A 25,880-nucleotide genomic window follows, 5' to 3' on the forward strand; every position below is an offset into this window, starting at 1 on the left:
TATCTATCAAATGTAAGAGGCGAGCGGGGCATGTAAAGACATTTAGTTTGTTGCTTGGTTTCTGTTTATTTTATGTTATACTCAGCAGCCCCGCCCACAGTGAAATCTCATTGGCTCAATATCCTGCACCACACAGCTTTATAAAAATCATCTTAATTGGCTGTAATGACTACCCTTGTGCAAAAGAAGTACTCTTTAGCATACTTGTAAAATGAGTACTTATTATGGAAATTATAATTAAGTGCAAACGGAATGTAATGTTTTCAGACTTGTAATTTCATGTACTTTGCAATTAAATGAAAATGCAGTTCCACTTTATTTTAAGGTGTTCTTGTTACAATGTAAAATATATATTTACGTACTGAGTAATATTGATTGACTACATATACAGGGTTAGAGTTAGGGGTTACACTTTATTTTAAGGTGTCATGTTACAGTGTAGTTATACATTTAAGTACTGAGTAATATGTACTTACTTATTTACAGTTATTACTACAATAAGTACTGTACATATGATGTGTAAAGTGGACATTAATAGTGTTATATTAATTAATTAATATTGAAAATGTTTTACAGTTTACATTTATATTAAATACAATTAGTTGGATTTAACAGTGCTTTTTGACCCATTTAGGTAGGACTTTAGTACATCTTTGTATGTAATTTCATAATTCTACTTTCTTTTAAATATAGTTGTAATGCTGAATATACTGACAAGCATTTATGGTAAAATTAAATATACTTTAATGCCATTTCTGTTAAAAATTGCATATCATTTATTTGAAAGGTATATTTGTAATGATGCAGTTGCAGTAGAACATTTAAAAAACAAAACAAACAAAAAATCAATGTATTATCAAATAACACACTACAATTAAAACTATAATCAAGTACTTTACAAATGGTTTAGTATGTTAATCAACATCAAAATACGATTACGATAACCTAAAGATTTAAAATGTACTTGAATTTTACTGTAAAGAAAATGTACTACTTTTTCATTTTATACAAAATGTTTTGAAATCTAAAATTGCTATAAAATCAAAGCCATACGTCTAAATAAGTTATGTTCCAAATTAAAAATTTTGGTTCCTGTGATACTCCTGTAAGAAAAAAAATATTTTTAATGCATTTTCCAGTCACAAATGTATACGTTTCTGTCACAGTGTTACTTCTGTCAGATAATAACCACCAAATATGGAATATGGAGACTCAGACCTTTCCAATGATATGTGTTTTGTCAAGACTAGACTTGTCAATACGGTACTCTGACAGCTAACAGGTTAAAATAAAACTTTTAATTTGACATTATTACAACTTTTTTAAAGTTTTTGAAAGTGCACTGTGTGTTAAGAAACACAGTCAAGAAAACATACTCTCCTAAGTGGCCTATTCTTTCATTAATATCATTTTATTTGCATACAGATTTAAGATTTGAAGTACACTATAAGTGCCTATTCAGTATAATTAAGTGCGCTTCTTTTTCACAACCATTACTACCAGCCACGAGATTCTTTTTATGTCTACCCAACAACCCTTTAATCAGTATCTCAGTACATTATCAACAGTAACCTGCAGACAGTGTTGTTCCTACAGACAACTATCGACACACATATTCATTGGTCTCTTTAGTGCTTCACCCCAAAAAATCTGGTTCAGTGGCCTGTAATCTGCTGATAAATGGAAACACACTCAAGCCTCGGCCGGCTAAATTATGCACCCTGTCAACAGCCGGGCCCATTCGTAGCGGGTTTCAGGGCTCAGCTAAAATAAATAAACTCCCTCCGAGGCGAAAAAAAGATTCATGATGCTAAAGGATGAGGAGGAGGTTGAGGATGGATGTGTTGATCACAGCTACAGCAGGTACGGCTGGCTCTTTATTGCTAATGTAGTGGCTGCAGGGGCCGAGCCGGTGAGGCTAATTGCTTTTGACAGGCAGGTTGGCAGCTGAACAGCGGGCCTGGGTAGTGTCCAGCTAGAGGCTGGATCAGACACACACACAAAGTCAAACACAGCGCCTCTCGCACCGCCTCACCCCATTGGTACTGGGTTGCCATAGAGCTGACATGGAAGCGATGCTGCTTTCCCAGAGTTCATCTCTTCATGTCCTTTAACTGATGTCAAGTAACCATGACTGAGGTTTCATATCTCACACTATATTTTTTCCCCACTTGGCAGTGGGAAGAAGTTTCAGGAGGGCAGTTCTCAAGCAAGATGGAATCTTTTCACAAGCTGGCAGAGACACAAAAGGACAAAGAGAGGAAAATGCACGTACTTTCCATTGGCTCCCCACGGCGAAGGTGCTTGGGAACTTTTTGCAGAATTCTGAGGGAGAAAAAATAAAAATCATTTATAAACACAGCACATAATCGCCAAATGCAAGCATGCTAGGTCTCATGCAGACGCTATTAATCATAATTAGCTTACAGTTTGACAATGTATGCTTATAACTAATGAATAAATTGACTTAATAATGGCATTTTATGAGAACAAGCTATTCAAACAAATATGAAAATTTCTAGCTCTGTTTGTTAATTGCCATAAACAAAGAAACAGAGGCACGGGGTCGTACCTTGAAATACTCCATTAGCGAGCGGGAATACTTCATCGCATGATCCTTCTTCAGCTTGAACATTCGCAAATACAGAAGTGACAAACAACGATTGCTGAAAAAGAGAAAATATTCATTAAGGTTCTATTAAGATCTTGCCAAACGTATTCAAGGAATATTGAAAGATGCTGTTAGGACTATTAATGCAGCATCATCAAGGCAATGTTTGGGTGTTTTTGCTTTATTATGCCCCAGGGATTGATTTTTATTGAAACTATTTATCATGTCATTATTATTATTGTTATTATTTTGTTTTCAAATGCGTTTATGTGTAGACTTTTTTTTTTTTATTCTTGTTCCAGACCCAGATAATCTATCTTAAATTATGAAAATCCATTATAGATTTTACTGCATTATCAAACCCATTATAATCAAAACTAAATATTTACACTGTTAAAATTATTTATATCCTTCTGTACACAACTGTCCCACAATTGTGGCATCACTTCCATTATGACCAATAATTTTGTGCATAATCAAGTTTTTATTTTTTTATTTTTATTTTTAGTGTATTTGGTGCTTAGTGTACTTTTAGTGTACTTGGATATTGTAGTGTTAATGAAGAACTTGAGATAAAATGTGAAAAAAATGTTTTTTGTTTTTTTTTAACAAAATTTGTACAAGAATTGTTAAAATATTATTTAATTATGCGCAAAAAGGATGCATAAAATGCTACACTGTAAAATCAAATCAGATCATATCAGTAAGTCATGGGAATTTATATTTTTATTTTCATATTACTTCTATATGAGAAGCAACTGAACTGAAGATTTTATGTTTTTTAATTTTTTTAATTTAAATTTTTTATTTAAATTTTTATTTTTATAGTACTATGAAATTAGCTTAAGCAAGACAAATGAGACTTTAAGTTTTAATAAGTTAAATAAGTTTTATTCCAGAAATGTTTAAAATATAATTTCCACCACAGAATGTTATTAAAGACAATAAATACTTGGTGGAAATGACATGTTCAGATGAACAAAACAAAACAAAACAAAACACAAAACACAAAACACAAAACACAAAACACAAAACACAAAACACAAAACACAAAACACAAAACAAAACAACAAAAAACAAAAAACCCTCCTAACACTGTAGGATACTACTATAGTCAAATGAAACACCAGCAAATAGTGTCAAAAATGTGTTTTAAGAGAGTTTATTTCTAATAATTCAAAGGGCCAAAAGCGTCTATGGCAAGAACATCAACAGTATCTTGTTGACAACAACAACAAAAACAACAACAGTATTATCATAACAAGCAGTGTGCATCAATATGAGCACTGAGGGAAAAGCAGCCAGTATCATGGGGTGGCTGACCTTTCAACAGTATGCTTGCGAGACACCAGATGCTTGGGACATATGCAGAGCCCCATGAAACCAAAACTAGCTTTCTCACATTTCTCACGCATCCAGACTCCTAAAGTCCCATCAATATATAAACAAGGTGACTGTCCCTCGTAAAAAGAAAGTCAGAGGCTTTCACGGCATCTTGTAGATGCTTCTTTATTTGAGCATGAAACTTTCCCGACGTCACAGGTCAAAATCTTCAGGTTATATTGGCCTAATATCTGAAACCCGAGAGTAAACATGTTTTTACAGCTCTCTTAAATGCATATAATATCGCCCGAACGGTATTATGTCCTCGACCCAGGTTTATAAATCACAAACGCAGCAGCCTTTGAAAATCCCTTTCGGCTGCTAGATGGCTTTCATTAACAAGCCGGAGAGACTGGCAGCTGAATTCCAATCTGCGCTGATGACTGTCATCCCGCTATAAGCGCAAAACTAACCTTGACATTCAAAATAAACAAGCCGCCGCGGCGTGACAGGCAGGCAGAGCACGGGCGGCTTTTATCTGGGCGAGAATATGTTTCTGCCGTCACCATGTGGAAATCTTTCATTATCCTCTAATAGCTTAATGAAATACAGGAATAATGATCCACTCTAAGCTGATTAAGCGCTTTAGCAGTGTTTTAAAGCTTCCTTCCAGATACGGATGATTGTCGTCAAGCGATGGCTGAGAGGAGATTTAACTGGCTGCTAGTGCAAAGCGCTGGATTTAGCTTCTGATGGTACGAGGGGAACGGCATTGGAGTGTTAATACCACCTCTGACGCCCTTAGAAGGCTCTAATGCATACGTCGCTTCTTCAAAACGACTACATCTGTTGGGTTATCAATGAAACTCACATTTTGGCCTCCATGTGACTTTTTCAGCAAACAGCATTGCACTATTGGATAAAGTCCACATGGTGGGTCATTCTGGTTATGTAGAGGGCATTTACGCGACAATGCTTTTAACTAAATATGGAAAAAAATCATGTTTTTTGGCTGTTTGTTTACATGACAACAGCATTTTTCGGGGCATGAAAATGCTAACTTTTAAAAACAGCTTTCAAAGTGCAAGTTTTTGAAAAACTACATGTAACTATAAAAATGTGAAATACTGTGAGGTCATGCGCATGTGTATTACATGTTCAGTCCATAGAACTGTGCACAGGAGTGTTTCTTTACAAAGTGAAATCGCCAACTACTGGCCTGGCATGCATAATACAGTGTTTTTAGTCATTTTCATGGATCCGTGTGAACAGGGAACATTCTAACAACATTGGCGTGTGTATGCAAAACTTTTCAAAAACAGTTTCTGTTTTTAGTGCATCGTTGTCGTGAAACGTACCCTTAGTCAGGAAGGGTTCATCTAACCGACATTTAAAGTGACTTTTAAAGAAGCACGATTCATCTTTTTCTGTGACATTTAGGGGTGGGTGATCTGATATAACCTGGATAACTCTGGAAGCAAAGTGGAATGTAGAATTATTCTCAAGGACACAATGTTTACCTGCTAATGTTTGATTCTACGAGTCTTGCAAACATTGTAAAATCAAGTAGCTCTTCCTGTAAAGTGTTCAATGCAGAAGCCTTGAAAGACAACTTTCTGTCTGGCTGGTTAAAAATAAGCACCCTGATTTTTAAAAACTGCGAGCTAGCCAATCAGACTGCAGTTTTTAATGTAACTTTTTTTTTTCTTTTTTTTTTTCTGTGTGCAATATTCTGGTCACTTACAGCTAAATATTATAGTACACTACAGTTCAAAAGTTTGGTGTCAGTAAGATGTTATTATTTATTTTAATTAAGTCTTTTATGCTTGATCAAAAATACAGTAAAACAGTAATACTTATTTATATTGTAATACATTTTTAAATGTAATTTATTCATGTGATGCAAAGCTGAATTTTCAGCATAATTTCTCCAGTCTTCAGTGTCACATGATCCTTCAGAATTCATTTTAATATTCTGATTTGCTGCTCAAAATCTTTATTTTTTATTTTTTTACATTATCAATTGTGCAAAAAGTGTTATTTCATATTTTTATGGAAACTTATGGATTTTGTATTTTTTTTATTGGCAGTTTTGATCAATTTAATGTGTATTTGCATGCTTAAAAGTATTAATTAAAAAAATATATATATATTCTTTCAAAAATAAACAAATGAATAAATAAAATATGACACACTCACTCATTCAAATCAAATCTTACTGGCCACAAAATTGCATGGTATATATGATCAAATTATCAAGAGCTGAAGCACACTAAAGCAAACTTACCACAGTACAGCGAGCTTCTTCTCAGCTATTGTGGCGGAATGACTGGTGAAGTTCTTTAATCTCATTGCGTACCTTAAATAACAACATTGCAAGAGTTACACAAACATGATAAAACTACTGACACTGTATTTCAGTTAGCAAAGGATCTTAGAATACACTCATGAACTTTGAGGACCATCTATTTTTTTTGCCTCTGATGTCGATAAAACAAGGACTGCTACAACTGTAGTTAATGACAATCGGTTTTTATTTTTGAATCATGAAGAGGGCACTGACCTGATGAGCTCTACGGTTTCTGAATACATTGTGTATGGTGACTTGGCCTCTAACGGGTCCCGTTCCATGGCGTTGCCACATTCGATAAACGAGAGCGCCCCGTCTGCGTAATTCACAGCTTTGCCGTACTTGTCCATCTGTGAAGCAAAAGTGCCATCAAAGGTTAAGAATATTATGCAAAAAAAAAAAAAAAAAAAAAGGCTGAGGTAATTTTCGAAGCTCGTAAAGTCATATAGAAAAACAGATATCATCGGAGGAGGAAATAAAGCCATTAGGCTGAGGTAAGAAGATGAGTCAGAAGATGTAATGCAAGAGTGAGGCAACGTGTAGATTTACGGCCAACTTCACGACAAGTTTATGAATCAGAACAGTTTATTTTGTGTGGGATAGCAGTACGAAGTGCTTTTCTCTACATTTAGGGATTATGTTTTTCATCCTGACTTATCGGTACAGGCTCATAAAGGCTAACTTTAACTCTCATGTCTCGTTTCTCAAACACAAACTAATCAATAGCACTAAACAACATTACGCCTGCCTCCAAAAACCCAACTGCATCCAGCTCTGCAGACAAGCACAAACAATAAGAGCATATCTCATCTCCATAGGAGCGTAAAATAGATTTACTGACCACTTGCCTCTGCCGGCACCTCAGGAGCCGAGTCCATTCGTTTTCAAGTGAGCCCTTCAATACGAGGCGCGCGGACGCCTGGGATTCATTACACGCCTGCCACCACGCTCATGTAACGCTGGCAATCAATTCCCTTTACTTTGTATTCATGACTAGGTCTATACATCGTCATCGCGATTTATGACAGAGAGGATGTAACTTGCGATAATGGACAATGTCTCCAGAGATAATTGCCTGGATCCAATTATTGAGGGTCTGGGGGTCTGTTTTGTAAATCTCTAACAAAGCTCCTGCTTTATGGATGCTAAGGGCAGACACAAGGGCTTTCGCTCGCCTAGATTGGAAAGTCTTCAATTATAAAAGGTCTGCCGAGAGAGCTTTTTCTCAGCTTGCTAATGGCTCTCTGTAGCGGATGGGTTATGTGTCCGTGTAGTTAAGAGCAGTGTGACAGGAATTTTTCATCTACTCTTGCTGAGTACTAACTTCCCATTGGAAAGAAAAATTGCTAAAGATCGCACTATTATCACTGTTTCTCCAAGGCTGCACTGAGATTGGATGAGAACTGAATGGAGTCTCTGGCTTGGCAGATTTTTCTGCTTAGTAAAAGACGTCATAATTTCACATATGTCTCCACTAGAGTTTCAGAAAAGATCTCACTGTTGCCCACAGTGCTCGGGTGCCAAGATACCCAAATCAGGATTCCCACACCTTCTGATCAAAGAATTGGCAAGATTTTATCAGCTACCCATATTACTTTTAGAAGGCCTTCTATAGATCGCATTGACAAAGAACAATTTTAGCAGAACAAAGCTAGAAAAACCAATATTCACTATAGAAATTTTCTTCCTTGAATTTTAAAATCATTATTTTTATATAGACTATTATTATTATTATTATTATTATATTCTAATAACAAAACAACAATACTACTACTACTACTACTGCTACAGTACAAATTTATTATTGTTATTATTAGTAGTAGTAGTAGTATTTTCCCTGTGACTTTTCAGGCCAGGAAATAGCAGTTTTAAAATTCCCTGATATTTCCAGGTTTCCATTCATCATGGAAACTAAATTCTGTAATCAAAAGTCAGAATAACCACTAATAACAATGAGAATGATCAGATCAATTTATGAGCTATAACATTTTTGTTTATAGTTTATACCATATTCAGTCAAATTGTTTCTGCTTAGAAAGTTATTTACACTAGGATTTTATTTAAAGATGTGATTAATTAAAGCAAATTATACATAAGACACTAAAACCACACACAATAAAACACTTTTTCTTTCAGTATTTTATTCCACACAGTGTTGTTTTATTAGTAATTTAGATACTATTATAGTTTTTTAAATATGTGGAATTATTTCCCAGTTTCATTTGAATTTTAGATAGTTTTAGTATTTTTGTTTTTAATTTTGTAATTTTTTTTTTTAAATGTTATACATTTTTATTTCATTTTTTAGTTTTTTAGTACACCAAGTTAAAATAAAACGAGAAATGTTGCCTTGACAACTAGATATATATAATAAAATAAGTTTTTTATATGCTTTATTTCAGTGCATATTTACTTTTTTTTTCAAGTTATGAACATACTTTCTTATGGTTTAGTTTTAGTCTCAGCTAACTGTAATAACTGTGATTCTATAACAATTATTGTTTGGATTTTGGCACATTGACATGTTATGAATAGACTTACCAAAGCATCTGCCTTGTGCTTCAACTTCTTGGCTTCCTGCATGTAGTAATCTGCATTGTGAACACTGTAATGATATAAAGTGTCATTAAGATCTGTTTGTTTTTTAACACACATTCCATTGTGTGCATTAACATGAACCTGAAATATGTAGAGCTCCTATACGACTGAAAGAGAGCTCAAGACTCAGTCAGTCATTACCCACAGCAATCACACTGTTACTGCTACATACGTGTTATTAAATGTGAGTTTAGGTCTCCTGGGCTCCATGTGCTCCATGGACAGGGCTGAAGAGTTTGACCAGAGGTCTGGCTCCGACTGACCATTGCCGTGAAAACCACCGGATGGCTTGCTGTGACTGTCTTCCTCCTGGAACAGCAAGAGAACATTAAAATGATAATTAGCCTTTAACAGCTTGAATAATACATAAAGGATCCATTCACTCTCAGTCTGTTCTGCATCTACTCAGTGTTTTCATTTTTAGGACCATTTAGCTGGATTGATTTTGGATGATCGGCACATGGGAGCCATTCTCTTGTCTTCAAGGCTATTTTGAAACCTTTCCAAGAAGGTAATTAGTTTAGCAAAAACACAGGAAATGTGGTGAAGGCCTCAAGCAAAGAAAAAAAAAACCCAGATCCATCCATCCATCCATCAGCCTATTTGTCTGTGACTTACAGTGCTGGTCTTGGAATGGGAGAAGGATTTGTTCTCTCCTTTGCGGTGTTTGTGTGATGAGGACGATGATGAAGAGGTGGAGGCAGGTATTGTGCGGGTGGAGGGGAGGGTGGTTGGGACGGAGGAGGTGTTTCCCTCCTGACTGAGGGAGCTGCATTCGCTGGTCCTCCGTGGGCGGCCCACCGGCTCATCGGACAGTGGCGACAGCAGAGGCGGTAACAGCTTCTCCTCCCGCTTGCGAGGTTGCTTCTTTAAAGAACTTGGCAGAAAACATTGAAAACATGTCAAAGGTCTCTGTCTGTGCACTTGAAATACACTTCAAGATTTAGTGCAGGCCAATCAATTTGTGGTGTTTACAATATTTCTTAAAACAAACGCATATAGAGTCATATTTGGTGGTGTTTTAAACACTACTGAGGGACACTAGGAAAAAAGTGTCTGAATGTAAACACAGTCAGATATACCTTATGTGAATGTAAACTGACGGGACTACATATTGTACATGTGCCAAAATATTGGATCTGTGCTTTAGGCCTTGCTGTGTAAATGTAGATTAAGGCCTCATTTTAATGAGCAGGGGAAAGAAATCACATGGAAATATTGTTTCTAAAACAACACAGATAATGACTATAGATGCTTTACACTATACACTGAAGGGGGGGGGGGGGCACTTTTCTAAATATAAACATACACTGAAAGAAATTGCAGAACAAAAGGTACAAACAAAAAAAAAGACCATATGCAAAAGTGTATACAATATATATAATTTAAAATGATAAATATTGAGCAGCAAACTGAAAACATGGTAGCTTTCAGTAGTTTTCAGAATTTTTTCTTACCCTTTTCCCATCCCTAAATATCTTTTTTCATTTTTGAGAACAAATCTAACAAAATTTCATGGTTTTTGTAAGAGAAACTAACACATATTGAAGATATATAGTGAAATAAATAATTTGTTTGCAACTGTATTAAGCATTAATGCATTAAGCATCAGATCAAAAATACAAAATGACATTTCTTTAAAATTACAATAATGCAAAATGCAGTTTCATGACAAATATGAAATATTTTTTTATTTGCCATTGATGCTGCCTTAGTCCAAGTCTTCTACCAGTCCAGGCTGTTACAGTAAATTCAGCATGAAGAAGTGGACAAAACAACAGGCAAGAATTGATTCTGTCCATTACTGTGTTTCCTGGGCTCTTCTGAATCTATAGTGACTCTGTGAGAGAAACCCTCTCTGCTCAACTTCTAATGTTGCATTTCAGCACAACACTAAACCCTAATTAAAGAGTAACGCTTCTTTCTGCAATTCAAAGGAGCTACCACTGACATACAGTATATTATTTTTACACAGGGTGTAATTTTGTTGAAAATATGAAACTATATTCTGCTCTCTCTTTTATTATTTTCACCCTTCAGGGCATTAGGGTCATTTTAGATCAAATGGTTTTGTTCCTTTTATTCCTTTTCTAGAACAATCTAGGAGAGACACAAGATCATATACAGATGAGAGTGGAGGTGCACCTGCATGTCCTCTGATATAAACTTGGCTAAATTCATTTACATAAGTGCTTACATGTCTAAACTTAGCCTAAGCACTAAATAAAGAAGCTCCACTGAGACGGAATGTCCTAGACAGCAGCATATTTTTTGCCTTTGGTTTATTAGGCTGAAAATACGCCATAAAACATGAGTCTCATCAGTTAACAACACTAAATAAAAAGCCGTCTTTACTTTTCTAATTCAATTAAAAGGGTGAATGCAGTGAACAAGCTGATTTAAAACACACTGAGCAGGTGATAACAGTAAATAGCCCGAGGTGCTAAACACTTCCAGTAATAGTCGTTAGCAGTGGCTAATAATTTAATGTATAGCGCTGCTGATCGTATCATGAAGATTCGTTGGCATTAGTCATGTCGCAGTGCGGTGGGCACTCAGGCGGACAGGACAAGCATATGACCCCTGTCACGCGTGTGTCTTTGATGGTCTCTAGCCTGGCCTGACACTAATTGAATATCTAAAATTAGCGGTAGCCGTTGTGCTGGTGTCAGTGTTAAATTACTGTAATGCAGTGGGACAAAGCAGGCAGGCGGCTTGAAAGGGTGACCTGCTGCTCCTCCTGCGTATCCCAGCATTCTCTCAGAGGACATAACACAGGGTGAGCTAATAAGCTGAGTTGGCAAATCTCGAGTGTTTTCATGCATATGTGGCAAAAACATCAGGGGACACTGGCAGCATATGTTAAAGAAAAGCAAAGCATCGTGGGCTCTCTATATGGAGGTTTTCAGCAGAGTTACCGAACAGAATCCAACAAGAATCTTTATTATCTATTAAAAACCACTAAATGCATTGGGGAAAAAAAAATCGAAATGGCTAGTCACTAGTCATGCTCCTAAGACGAGTGCGTGATAATGTAGGCAACAAACCATGAGTCAGAATACTCACTCTTTTGTGCTGGAGACCTTGTGGTTGTGTATGGGAGAGATACAAGGAGGAAGCAGCAGTGCGTCTTTATCCATCCGAAGCTTCTTGCCTCCACTCATCACGTCACAGTGCTCAGACTGCAGAGAGATGGAAGTTAATTACCACCATACAGAATTTAACGTGTTATTTAGTTTGGCAGGATGAAGGGCGAGTTGAAACATCTACATTAGGACTAAAAAAAAAACCCAGCTTTTATAATCCAAGAATCAGTTTCCCCTTACACTTGGTTGAAACAGGATAGCACTGACATCTTAAATTATACTGTAGACATGAACACATTACGAATAGTGAAAAAAAAAAAAATAAATGCAGTTTGGATTTAAATAAGCAAATACTTTAGATTTTAGGATTTAATCATTTTTGCAGTGATTAATATGTTACTGGCATGTTTGTCAACAATTCTTTTAACCCTAACTGATGCGCTGTGTACTTTTTTATTTCTCAAAGAACCATGTTGGAAGACATACCCATGTGTGATTAAATGAGCATGAGAAATCATTTTCATACATGAATTGGTCACAACGCTCTTAAGATGCTGGGTTAAAAACAACCAACATTTCTTGCTTATAATGAACCCAACATAGATTGGAAATTAACATTTGATAATATGTTCAATAAATGCTGATGCCTGTGGTAATTTAGGGTTAATTTTAAATCAGCCATATAGCAATTTATAAACAATAGTTGAGTTAAATAAAACTACCCAGAAGGTTGGGTTAAACATTTAACCCAACCGCTGGGTCAAAACAACCCAGTCGCCTGGTTTGTCCATATTTAATCCAGCATTTTTAGAGTGCATGGGGTCCTGAGCTTAACCCCATTGAAAGTCTTTAGGATGTCAATACTAGATCTTGGCCAAAAATGAACTTAACTCCTGATGGAAATAAATGTTGTGATGTTACATAATGTTGTCGAAACAATGCCACAACAAATGCACAATATAATCAAAGCTAAAGGTGGTCCAGTGAAATGTTAGAGCAGAGGTCTTCAACCCTGCTCCTGGGGACCCACTGTCCTGCAAAGTTTATTTCCAACCTACTTCCAATGAGCATTTTCAAGCAATCTTGAGGAGCTTGATTAGCTGCTTCAGTTGTGTTTGTTTACGGTTCTAAATAAACTCTGCAGGACAGTGAGTTCCCAAAAACAGGGCTGAAGAACTTTTTTTTTTTTTTTTTGCACAGGCAGTGTATATTGAGGTCTTGACAACCCTGGTTTTCACATATAGTAGACTGCATATGAACCAAATCCAGTTCAGTTAAATTGAACAAGAAAGGGAACTGGCTGCAAGTGACCTCAATGCTTCAGATGCTGACATTGTAAGTGGACTTAAAAGGGGACTCTTTGACGAACGAACCTCTTGAGGTGGTCTGTTTCATTTATGCATCTTTGGATCATTTGTGGGGATCTGAGATCATGTGTTTACATGTGCATGTTATTTGGCTCAAGATTGCTTGTATGTTCAATTGAACTAGGTGTGAAAAGGTTGGAGCTGCAAGTGGTCTTTTCATGAGCTGTCACCACTTGTACCCGTAGGTGTTAAGAGTTTAATGTTCCTGTAGACAGGAAGGTCTATGATTTACATATGACGTTGGATGAGATACTGTACTATATTATACACAAACAATAAAAACATTTGGCCATTAAATATCTGGGTTGCTAATGAATTGTACAATTCAAACTCGGCAAGGGGCGATCCTTCAGCTATTAAGGTTGTGTCCTTCACCAAGGCACTCCAGAGGAATTGTTCCATGGAGAAAGTGAATGTCGCTAAAAGGACCTGCTAAATGACTACTTGCTTAAAATAATAATTACATGATTATTTTGCAATTGCAGCCCTTGATTTTATAATTGTAGTGCATGAAATGAGAGTGAGAACATTGAACACTTGCCTTGTGTTTCCTCTTGGATTTACTAGGGTTCTTTTCCGCAGGGATAGAGGCAGGTGACTGTTGCCGTCTGTGCTTGACACTGACCTCCCGACACTCGGCCTTGGTTGGGGGAGGCTCCGGGGGGTCTTGCCCTGGGATCCGTGACAGGAAGCTGAGTTCAATCTTAACCCAAAGGGACTTGATGTCCTCAAAATCTCTTAGCGGTGACAAAAGTTCATTTTGTACAATGGGGATGGGAGAAAAGAGGGGCTCTTCCATGAGATCTGAGGCACCTGGATCAGGAATAGAGGTGCTGCTTGTGCTGGTAAGGCTGCTAACACTCAGGATATTGCTGTTGCAATCCTTGGATTTCAGGCTTAGGGTGTTGGGACCGGGACAGGGAAGCTGAACCTTAGTGAGCTCCTCAGGGTCCGAATGACACTCGGATGAAGAAGACTCTGTCTCGATGAACTCCTTAGACTTGGGGATGATCTTGTTGGGTCCTCGGTGCTTCTTTTTATCCTGAACCGGTGTGATATTCGTTGGTGCGGTGTTTGCCGTGGTGGTCCGAGGTTCCTTTCTTGGAGCCGTCTTGACCCCAGGGCCCTTGCCTCTAGGTTTCGGCGGTTCTAAAGGCGGGGGCTCTTTCTCTTTCGGGGTAGAACTTGAGTTTCCTGGTCTTGGCCAGTTGTGCTCCTCGCTGCTGGAAGATCGCTCCACCTTTTTGGGCTGCTTCTTTCCAGTGCTTCTCCTGGGGGGTGCAAGCTCCACTGAGGCTGGTGATTTTACCTTGGTGCTTTTGCTGTCTGGAGCTTTCTGACCAGGCTTGGGTTTGGCTTTCTCTCGGATAGGGCTGAGCAACGTTCTCTCCTTGGGGTCTGCTGGTGCCAGTGCTGTGCTGGGCTTGCTCTTGCTGGAGCTCTGGTTGTCTGAGGCTTGGCTTTCATCAGGTTGAGAACGGTTAAGCCCATGACTGTCGGACTGGGTGTTAATTAGTGCTTTATTGTGAGGATTAACTTTGTTTAGCCACTTATCTAGTTGCCACTTGTTTGTTGATGGAGGTTCAGGCTGGTGGAAAAAGACAAAGCAAATTTATGGCACAACAGTTTAAGGAATATTGACAATACTGTCTCGGCAACTTATTTTATCAATCACACAATGAGATGAAAACCTGATCATATTTGTTGCATGTGACATTTTTACATGCATTATGTGCATTGAGGTCTATACAATGTAAATGAGTGCATGTGTAAAATAACATGGAAACCAAATTTCTAATGATGCATATCGGTACAGATTTCTTCTGTCTCCAGTGTTGATTCATGAGAAGCTTGATGATTCCATCATATGACTTTCACAGACCAATGAACTGGTGCTATGATGAAAAGGCCATTAAGAGAGGAAGTCATAAAATTCCTGAATAACGGAGGAAATGCTGTGAGTACTGTCCTGATGACAGCTCACAGCTCTTGTTGCGGAGATGTTTTCATCGGCTATATTATCTCACGCCAATTGTTGTGTACCATTATGTTTCCAGACACAAGTAAATCTTTCCCACGAACCCATATACACTGTCTTGAATGCTCTGAATGATAGAAAATCATTCAGAAAAGGAAGCTGTGGAAATGAGTGGACATCCATATTAACCATTAAACTCACAGGGTAAGAAATTCAATTCAGTGCACTTTCCAATCAGACCTGATGGTACGTTTCGAGACAAAAGGCAATCTCCTATGCTATTTCACATTTGAAAGCCACATTCTCCATCTGTCAGAGAGACATTTCCGCCAATACGAGCTACCAAATTTTATACTGAAAGCACCAGCAAAGATGATGAATTAACAATTGAGCGTGTCGAAATTGACAGGCCTCCCAATATTTCGCCACTGAGGCATCAAGGCTGTGTGCCGCCGCTTGAAAGAGAAACATCTTTCTGCAGACCAGAGAGCTTGCAGTGCTAAGATATGGATTCCCATTGGCCATCCCTGGCAGAGAGCAAAGCTATACACACAGAAGGGGCGATGAGAAACGGGAGATGTTTACTCTTGTGTAATGCTCTTAGGGAGCCCCGGGCAGGCTACTGCGGGACAACTTTAAAGCTGCCAATTAATCCTTTGAGGAGATCCTTTCAAAAATCCTACCCCTAACCCATGCTGAGAAAACTCAGAGGGGGAATGCTGCCTCAGTCTCTCTTTGCCTTTAGCTAAAGGAGAAAATAGACTTACTCAGATTCATCTCGGTTCTTTTGAAATTTCTGGTAATGGGCCCGGCAATAATCATCTAAGGGAAATAATTGCACAAACTGGTATTCATTTACCTCAGGGCCCAGAGTTCAGAAGGTGAGCAAAACACCAAAAAAACAAAACAACCAAAAAAACAACAACTGTAAACAACACTAAATAGAAGGGCTGAGGAAATAGCCAAACCTGTCAAAAAATGTCTGGGTCATGCCTCACCTTTAAATAAAAAAGAAGTGGAAATAATATTTTGCTGTAGGTAAATGATGCTTATTTTTTTCATCATGTTCACACAACAATTATACAATTTTCTCCCCCAAATTCAGTATTAATTAATAATAATTACAGTACTAATAATTTGAGGGTTTCCACATATTTTTGGCCCTATCCTGTAGTGTGTGGGCTGAACTGAGAAACACCTGTAATAACAGCCATCAGCGAATGGAATGAAGAGACGAGTCATGGATCAGTGTGAGGATGTGTTGTGACAGTTTGAGAGGAGTAAAGTGATCAGTACCTCTGGTGTGGCAGCGCGGGACGCTCGGTTGCACTCACTGTCACTGGAACTGCTCTCGCTGTCTGAGTCGGACTCTGAGCTGCTCTCTGATTCGCTGGAGCTGCCCGAGGCGCCGCTGGAGTGACCAGTTGGTTCGCTGGTTCGCGGTGTGGTTCCAGGGAGGCTTTAGGAAAAAGAACAGAGGGGAACATTCGTCAAATCATATGACACACTTCAAAACACACAAATGTGCCATTGGCAGCATAGATGTAGATACAGATTGTTTTATTAATGTACACTGGATTTTATTCAACAGCAGGAGAAACAGACAGAGTTGTAATGGTTTGTGCACACCAAAAGTGAAGCGAATATTCGCATAGCGTTACTCGCTCTATAGATTACTCGCGGGATGTTTTTTTGCGTCATTTGTGTGAATAAAAGCATAATAATCCTCTCCTCCATTTTCTGATACAACCGGACATGTCAAACCGGACGTGTCAATAAGCTCTTCGCTCATTGGGTTGCACGACAATGGATCATGCCAATATCGTGTGTTCGTGGCCTTCGCGTTGCCTGGCACAAATTAGCGTTTATTCGCATCTTTGCATTGACTTTGTATGTGATCTACTCATGCAAATAATTAAATTCGCTTTTGGTGTGCACACACCATAAGGCACGGAAGCCTTATGGTGTGTGCACACCATATTTTTACATCTCATTTTACATCTCACAATTCTGAGTTTATATCTCATAATTCTACTTTTTTTCCCTCTGAATTCTGAGTTTACATTCACCAATTGTAATTTTGTATCTTATTATACTTATTTTTTCTTAATTTATATTTAGCAATTCTTAGTTTACATCTCACATTTTTTTGTTTGTTTGTTTGTTTTCACCACCGAATTAAAAATAAAAGGTAACTGTGACTTTTTTCTTGCAATTGCAAGTTTATTTCTCACAATTTGCCCTTCTCAGAATTGCAAGTTCCTACTGTATCTCGCAATTCTGCCATTTTTTCCTCAAAATTGCAAGAAAAAACTTTAATATTTTTGTTTTTATTCCGTAGAGAAAACTTCCATAGTATAGAACCTGCCCAATACCTCAAAAATTGTATAACATGTAGCTCTTTTCCATACAATAACAGATTATCTAAGTGAAGATTTATTTATGCCAGCTATTACAGTATAGTACAAGTCTTTAAAATATGAGACACCACAATGTTTTATTAATTTTTTTTTATGTTAAATGTTACTTCAATAGCCTTGATATTTCTTTAACCAATCATTTAAAAATATATATATGATACATTTTTCAACACTAGCTTATGCTGCTCTGGAGAACCAATTTACAAAAAGACAACTGAACCAACTGATGATAGACTACATCACTTAGAGAGAGACAGAGATAGAAAGATATAAACAGAAAGAAAATGAGCAAGGAAAGAAAGGGTTTGTTTACTTCTCCACCTACGGGGCTATTACTAGGCTCTGTCTCAGAGTTATCAGTCATGCTCAGCATTATTTATGAGTTCATGAAAGGCCACAGTGCTCTAATCCAATAAGTACTTCACTTCTCAGGGTATCCTCAGATGTGGCCATCCGAGATTGTTCTACATGGAGTCAAACATGCCAGAAGGAGGCAAATTAAATTCCTTTCCAAAGGTCAGACCAGGCTGCTTTATGTTGACACTTCATTAGAGATTATGTTATGACAGGAAAAAGCGCTCTGGTCTACAGCTGTGCCAGCAAGACATGCACAACATTGACCAGCAATGAGGAACCTGACCCAGGAAAGTGAAAAAGCAAACAAAAAACTGATTTGTGGCAATTCATAAGCTATATTCAAAATCGCCCTCTTGTTCATCGATGTGCAGCAAAAACCCTAAACTTCCTGACAGCCAGTGTGGTCTACAGTGAAAATGCATGCTTGTCATCTCATTAGATACAGTACAAAATATCAAAATATCAGTGGTGGATGTTAGTCCTTTGCTCAGAGCTAACTTCATTTTTCTGACTTTTAATCAACTGGTACAAAGGTTATATTTTGTTTTGTTTATTTATTTATTTATTTTTTAATGCGACAAAAAAAGATATAGTTCGAATTTTAATTTTATATTCAATATATATTAAATCTCCTAATCAAATACCACCTGAAAGAAATACGACACAGTTACATGCACTGTGAATGTGCTGTTCTTTCAAAACACCAACCTCTGTGACCTTTGTCTATGCAAATAGCACTGATTGGTGTGATACACACATACAAACCAAAAGAAAAGAAAAGAAAAGAAAAGAAAAGAAAAGAAAAGAAAAGAAAAAGGCAGAAGGTCATTTTCTCTCAATCTTTTGGTCTTAATAAGGTTGACCTTTGGTTAACAGCTGTGGAATCTCATGAGAGAAAGGCAAGTCTGAGAAAGCGTTTCCTGGTTCTTTCAGCTTTATCACAGATGATATTGTTTACTTTTTAACACAATCCAACACAATAACAAATTTTGCCCTTTTTCTGTATGAAAAATTTGTAATGTAATATAATATAATAATATTAGTATAGTTTATAATACAATATACTTTTATCTCAATTTAACTTACACGAAAGGGCCTATTTCAGTTTTGCCAAGCGTATAATGTGATGAAAAGTAAACAAAGTTTACTTATCATCATTATTCATAATTAACGATATCTTCGTCCCCAAACAGACCGGACAGAGCAGCTTTGGGAATAGCTTTCTCCTCGTAAAGCAGCACACGTTGCACAAACACAGGAAGGAGGAAGTGTTTCCCTGAAGGAGTTACAGCAGGCCCTGGGCAAACTCAACTAGAACTGGGCCACTGGGACCGAAAGAACTGGGTAAATTAAACTAACATTTCACTGCTCAACTGTAACCGTAATAAGGAACGATAACATATCTGCTTTCATAAGGGTTTATGTTCGACGTTTCTAGGTAGACTAAGAAAACTGTTTATGCCAAAGTTTGATATGTGATATTTACAGCGAGATAAGTGTAAATATTTATCAATTCATGAACTATATAAATACCATAGCGAGCTTCACAAATGACATATTAGCATTTATTTAAAATCTGTCTTGAAACACTCACATAACACACATACATACAGAAGTGCACAAATATATTTCTCAAATCCACCATAAGTAATGCCGTGCAAAAGCCGTCAAGGCTCTTATTAACATTCAGTAAGGGAAGAGTTTGCACAGGCCTCCTAGTTTATCATGGCTTTAAATAATGTGCTGTCAATGCACGTTGCTGTTACAAACCCAAAAAGATCTCCAGGCATAAGCAAAACATCTCAAACAACTCTAATGAATAAATAACAATATTTAGAACAATTTACACTTTAAATATTCATGCTTTATAATGAAGTGATTTTCCAGGCTGGTGCTAAGCAGTGGGGAATATGAGACCAGATGTACACACAAAAATAAACACTAGCTAGACTTCTGTAGACTGTTATATGAAGATAGCTGAACAAACTCTGAGTTTTAGAGAGGGTTTAGATGCTATAAAGGTTCTTTGCCAACTCAGGGTTTGATCCACAGATTTCTGTAGCGAGTGGAACTGAAAGTGTGGCAGCAAAAAGCCAATCAAATGAAACATGGAGAGTATCAGTGTGATTGACTTCTCAAGAGAAAGTCACCACAATTCACTTATCTGCTGAAAATCTTAAGATATTGTTATGAAAAGCATCATGAATTTAATTTAACACATTTATAAGGCAGGAAAAAACACTACTGCTGAAAAAGGTCGGTCCACATTGGAGCTTGTTGTCCATCAAGTTTGGCCAACCCATTTCACACCAACCAAATAAACCAAACTCTGACTTGCCTAAAAGCTGTAGCATCTAAAATATATTCAAAGCACACCATCCACGGCTCTTGCTAACAGAAAAACAAGCTAATACAAGGGCCGAAGCTGTGATCTCTCCCCTGAGATTATCACAGGTCACACCGAAACAAAGGCTGATGCATCACTGGAAGCTACAGGGACCCCATCGACTAGTGTTTTTCTCTCTGTGTTTACACTGATACCATAATCTCAGATCAATGTGACAGATAGTCACAGCCTGGCGGTCTGTCTGATGGGCCGAATCGCAGATGGAGAGAGCTTACAATGGAGGGTGGCAAGAAAAGCAGCGTCTGTAAGATGCCAGCTGGTTAAGGAGACTCATTAAGACCTTCTACTAAGGCCACTAGTGGATCGAGTCGAGCGCTGCAGCTCGGGACCTCAGCAAAGGCCGCCTCTGTTCTCGTATTTGTTTGTAGATCGTAATTATTTGCAGATCTATCTGAAAGCGCCCTAACGAACCCTGAGCGAGTTTGCATTATTATTCTCACCATCTCCCGCCATATCTCATATCCAAGGGCAGAACTGTCATCTTTTTCTTCGTTTTTTCCTTCAATGAAGTTTAATAGTTAATTATAGATGAACAAATCCTACAGTCGCTGGAGCAGGCAGAGACCTGGGCCGCTGCTCAGAAGCCCACGTTTGATTTTATTCCCCTTAGATAGAGAGCTGGGACTGTTTCAGACATCTAGTCTGGACCGCAACCTGTCAATACCGCCAGCCAAACGTCTTCGGTGTAGGAGAATTTAATGAACTGTGAATTTATGATTTCCATCAATAAGTTACATTTTAAAAAGTTCAAAAGAATTCGAGGACGCGAGGTCTTGGCGCTAAACACGATTATGTGTTCGGGGGGCGAAAGCAACAAAGAGTTTGAAGCATGAAACGACGGAGAGAGAAGATGAGAAGAGACCTGAAGGAGTTTCATTTATAAGTCATCAGCCCACCGCCTCATAAAACGATCATCTGCGAGCAGCGCATGCATTATTTTTATAAATCGCCTTGAATAATAACTCGCCACACAGCTCTACGATGATGATTGTGACTTCCCTTTGCCCTTAAATCCATTACAAGCTTTATTTGATTCAATCAATGCTCTGTTCGCATGAGGAATGGATTATATATCCTGTTTCAAAACACGACTGTGATTCCTGAATCATTACAAGATCTGTTCTCTTCATTTCACAACAGAGACACACTGAGCGTATTTACAAGTTGATGGTTGGTTTCCCAAGCTCAGATTAGGTCTGGTCCTTGATTAAAATGTTTCAACTGTCTGCGAATGTTCAAAACAAGACCATAATTCCATCTGACTCACTTACACTGATTACTCTCTGTGAAAACACATCGCAGATGTCAAATGCATTTCCATACCATAATCTAAAGCAGTGCTTTTCAGCTGGTGGGTTGCTGGTACGTACTGATTGAGTCACCGAGAGCAGGTAAAAACTGCAAATAAAATGCAAATAATCATTTAATAGTGTGTCATTATGATAATGGCAAAATAAACTGGCTTATCAACATTTAAAGTAAGGAGAAGCCACTTTCCCTGTTGTTGATGTCAAAGGTGGTGCGTTCAATCAAGCTCTGAAGTATTTTGATGAAAATTCATCTGGTTACTAAAAACTAAAAGTTAAATGCCACATTTCCCATGTCACAAAAACAAATGAGATGAATCAAAGCTACTGAGCTAAAAAAAAATAAATAAAAAATTATGGTTTAACTATATGGTTTAACTGTTTTGCTTAACTTTCTGACATCCTCAAAAACCATGAACAAAACTATAAATTAAAAGAAAGTACAACATTACAATTACAGTTAGCTCTGGGCAGTGAACGATTGTGTGCTGAAAGCATAAAACCTCATTTTATGAGACATGTGGAAACCAACATCAACCAATTTAGCCTATTTCATGCCCATACTTTTATATATTGTTGGGTCTATGCAGTTTGTATTAAAGGTAACACACTTTATATTTAATACTAAGGACTTTTTGTTACATTTAAACAATTGTTTTCTTTTTTTTATGTGTCAAGGCACCACTTAATGTTCAAAATAAAAAACTGATACCAAAGTCAAACCACTGATCTAAAGACGGTCATTGCTCTCGAATCTTTCTGTACAAGCATTTTTCAATACATTTAAGAAAAGGACTCTCTGAAGGACATTTTTGGCTTTGTTGTGGCAATGCAGCCATATGGTTCAATCATTAAGTGGCTATTTGCTTTGAATGGTTAACTTGCACTTCATTTAAGTGGGACACAATTACTGAAGTGTCTGGGCTGGTGACATTTACATGCTATTTTCATGTTGGGCTTTCAACAGAAGCATGCGGCTTGTTAGTGGTTACATTGTAGGAGGAATCCAAGTCATCTAGAGACCAGAAAACAAGAGACTTGAGGCTGGGCTCTTTTGACCAATATGCAACCACCCAGAACACCTTAACAACTGAATAGAAAAATTTGGTAACCACCCTTAAATGCCAGTGAAACCACCTTGCAACCATTAAAAGATATTTTAACATCCTGGCACGTTTTTGCATTTAATAAATCCAGTTTAATGTGCTAGTAAAATAAAAGGCAGTACTATTTTTGTAGCTTGATGTTTCATATACCGTGAGCAACATTGCATAGCTAACCTAAATACCCATTTTATATTTACATTTATGCATTTTGGCAGATGCTTTTATCCAAAGTGACTTACAATGCATTTGATCAATTCATTCCCTGGGAATCAAACCCATGACCTTGGTGTTGCCAGCGCCATGCTCTACAGATCGAGAGACAGGAATATTACCCAAATGATCATGATTTTGAAACGCTCCATATGTGGCTTTCTTTAAATGTCAAAGTCTCACAGAAAAGCCCCAAAGGCTCCAGATGGAGATATTTCTCACATAATTATGCTCTGCTTGTTTGGAGTTGTGTTTTTCCAGAAAGAGCAGGACCACGGCCATTGCAAAGGGTGGTACGCGAATCCCAGGCCTGCCTTTGGCCCATCATATAAGCATTCTGATGGGGCTAAAAAAACATATCCCACCGCCTTGGACAGAATTTCCCATGCTACAATGCCAAATGAGACGAATCAAAGCTAACAAGCTAAATCAAAGGAAAGTTAAATGTCAAAGTTAATAGTAGATTTATAAGGATATATTACGCATACATGCAGTTATGAGATGGCTGTGCAGTTCAAGGCTCGCCAACTGCCAGAAAACAAGATGAACTTTTCACCATTTTGGTCCTAAAAGGGGAATTTATAAAGCAATTGCATCCTAACTGTTCGAGGTAACAGACTAAAATGATACATATTTTATGATGACACTTTGTCCACTTTTCCAAAATATTTTCATCAACAAATAACAACTTATAGAAGGTCCTATAACAGTATATATACTGTATTTGCATTTACAATCTAATTAATGACCATTTTAGAAGCTAATGAGCAACATTTAAGATGGATGACTTCATAGGACATTATGAAGTGGAGTCACCTGATATTCACACAATTAGATCCACATCACTGGAGCTTGATTTGATTTCATATGTTGCCTTTGAGAGGCAAAATGCCATTGTTGACACAGTAAACAAGTTATTAATATGTGGAGGGATTTCTGAACAAGCTCTTCTCCATCTACATACTCCCAACACACATTCTCAACCTGAATTCACACCGTGTGTGAGTGCAGTTAACAAAGAAGTGGAGAAATGAATGAGATGGGGAGTGAAAGAGGGAGAAAGAATAGAGATGCAGGATGTTAATAGATTACAGCTGAATGAAAAAGCATAAATGAATTAAGATGCAAACAAAGCAGCACACATTAAGCACTGGTTGACTATGATAAATATGTGAAGGGCTCACACTATTGAGAAAAGGAACTCTGGCCAAGAGAGATTAAAGGAGCCATTAAGAAAAAAAAGTGTAATAATATTCCTCTAATTACACAAATCCGTTATTGAAAACAGAGCTGTTTCCCTCGATGATGCATTTTTATGGTTGAACTGTTTAGGGAACATGTAAACCCAGTGCGTAGTTTCATGAGTGGAAAAAAATTCTTAAACACAGATAACATTGAAACTACTTTTCTGAAAAACATGCAGTACATAATGTATTAAAGATTTAAATATATTCTTAATGACTCTAGTGACTAGTTCTAATAAATTGAATAATAGATTGACAAATAACATTACCACAACAAAATTAACTTTACTCAAAATTCACAGTATTTGAAATAAGAAATTATCTGTTGACAATCTGTCAGTAGGGTTTGGGAATGACATACTACTCTTCTGTTAATTGGCTAGGCATTCATATTTATTTGGTAAATGGACAATGCCAATCTAACTGGCCAAATATTGGTTGACTAATCAGCATGGCATATGCATTCCCTTGTTAAAAAGTTTACTTATTAGAGAAATAATGTACTTTGAAAGAATGCGTGCAAACTGCATGTAATGTTTCTGGACACTAAAATGCATGTTAATTGCAATTAAATGAAAATGTATTATTTCAAATGCAATTGGCTGAACTTTAGATTCTTTTTTATTCACTTAGTTAGGACTTAAGTAAAAGCTTATGTAATTTCATAATCCTATTGTAAGCTTTTATGGTAAACTAAAATATATTTTATTGTAATTCCTATTGAAACTTGTGAGTCATGTATTTAAATAAACTTGAAATGACACATTTGTCATAATGAACGATGCATCTGTCAAAATGCAGTTGCAATTTTGTACATTAGATTATCAAATAAGTGTACTTCTTTAAACCAAGACAAAAAAACAAACAAAACAAACAGAAAAAAAAAACAGCAGAGCACTGCGGTACTGAGTGTCTTTCTATGTTTATGCAGTTTGCAGTATTGTTTAGGTGTGATCTAGTGCGTTCTCTCTCCAGGCACCAGAGTGCCCTCTTACCCTGCACTATTTCAGCTGGATACAAATGCTGAGCCACCCACAAGCTGCCAACACACACACACACACACACACACACACACACACACACACACTCACACACACACACACACACACTCTCTCACACACACACACACACACAGTTGCACTGCTCAGCTGGGACCAGCAGAGCCTCAAATGCTGACACGCTCATTCTAAGTGCTGCTGGAAATCTAATGAAGCAGCAATTTGCACATTGTTGCTCATGGGCTCTCTATATTGAGCCTTATAAAAAGACCTCTGGCACAGAGGCAGAGATATGTCCTCTCTCATGGCCTACACCCTCTCAATGCTAATGTTAGCGCTCCGCTAGCTTTTATACACCATCAGAGGCTAATTGAAGCTTCACCTCACTCTAAAATCAATGATACGCCCTGCATGAAAAAGCGAACTGTTTACATTGTCAGCCCTCCAATGACAATAACTAATTAGACTCTGTTTGGGATTATATACAAAAACCTGCTCTGAGAAAATTAGCATTGGTA

At 37.4% G+C, this 25,880-nt stretch overlaps 1 protein-coding gene across 2 annotated transcripts in view; it reads right to left on the reverse strand.

Annotated features, from left to right (window-relative positions):
* aff2 (AF4/FMR2 family, member 2) overlaps positions 1-25,880 on the reverse strand; it is a 226,858-nt gene that overhangs the window by 7,640 nt on the left and 193,338 nt on the right. For both annotated transcript variants that reach the window (XM_058798019.1, XM_058798018.1), the window contains exons 10-19: positions 16,610-16,772; positions 13,877-14,923; positions 11,949-12,064; positions 9,501-9,759; positions 9,055-9,191; positions 8,826-8,889; positions 6,498-6,634; positions 6,222-6,293; positions 2,573-2,666; positions 2,276-2,325 (exon numbers count right to left, since the gene is read on the reverse strand). In XM_058798019.1, the coding sequence (XP_058654002.1) occupies positions 2,276-2,325; positions 2,573-2,666; positions 6,222-6,293; positions 6,498-6,634; positions 8,826-8,889; positions 9,055-9,191; positions 9,501-9,759; positions 11,949-12,064; positions 13,877-14,923; positions 16,610-16,772 (2,139 nt within the window). The remainder of the gene's footprint in view (positions 1-2,275; positions 2,326-2,572; positions 2,667-6,221; positions 6,294-6,497; positions 6,635-8,825; positions 8,890-9,054; positions 9,192-9,500; positions 9,760-11,948; positions 12,065-13,876; positions 14,924-16,609; positions 16,773-25,880) is intronic.

This window comes from Onychostoma macrolepis, chromosome 14, assembly GCF_012432095.1.
Source record: "Onychostoma macrolepis isolate SWU-2019 chromosome 14, ASM1243209v1, whole genome shotgun sequence".
Taxonomy (NCBI): domain Eukaryota; kingdom Metazoa; phylum Chordata; class Actinopteri; order Cypriniformes; family Cyprinidae; genus Onychostoma; species Onychostoma macrolepis.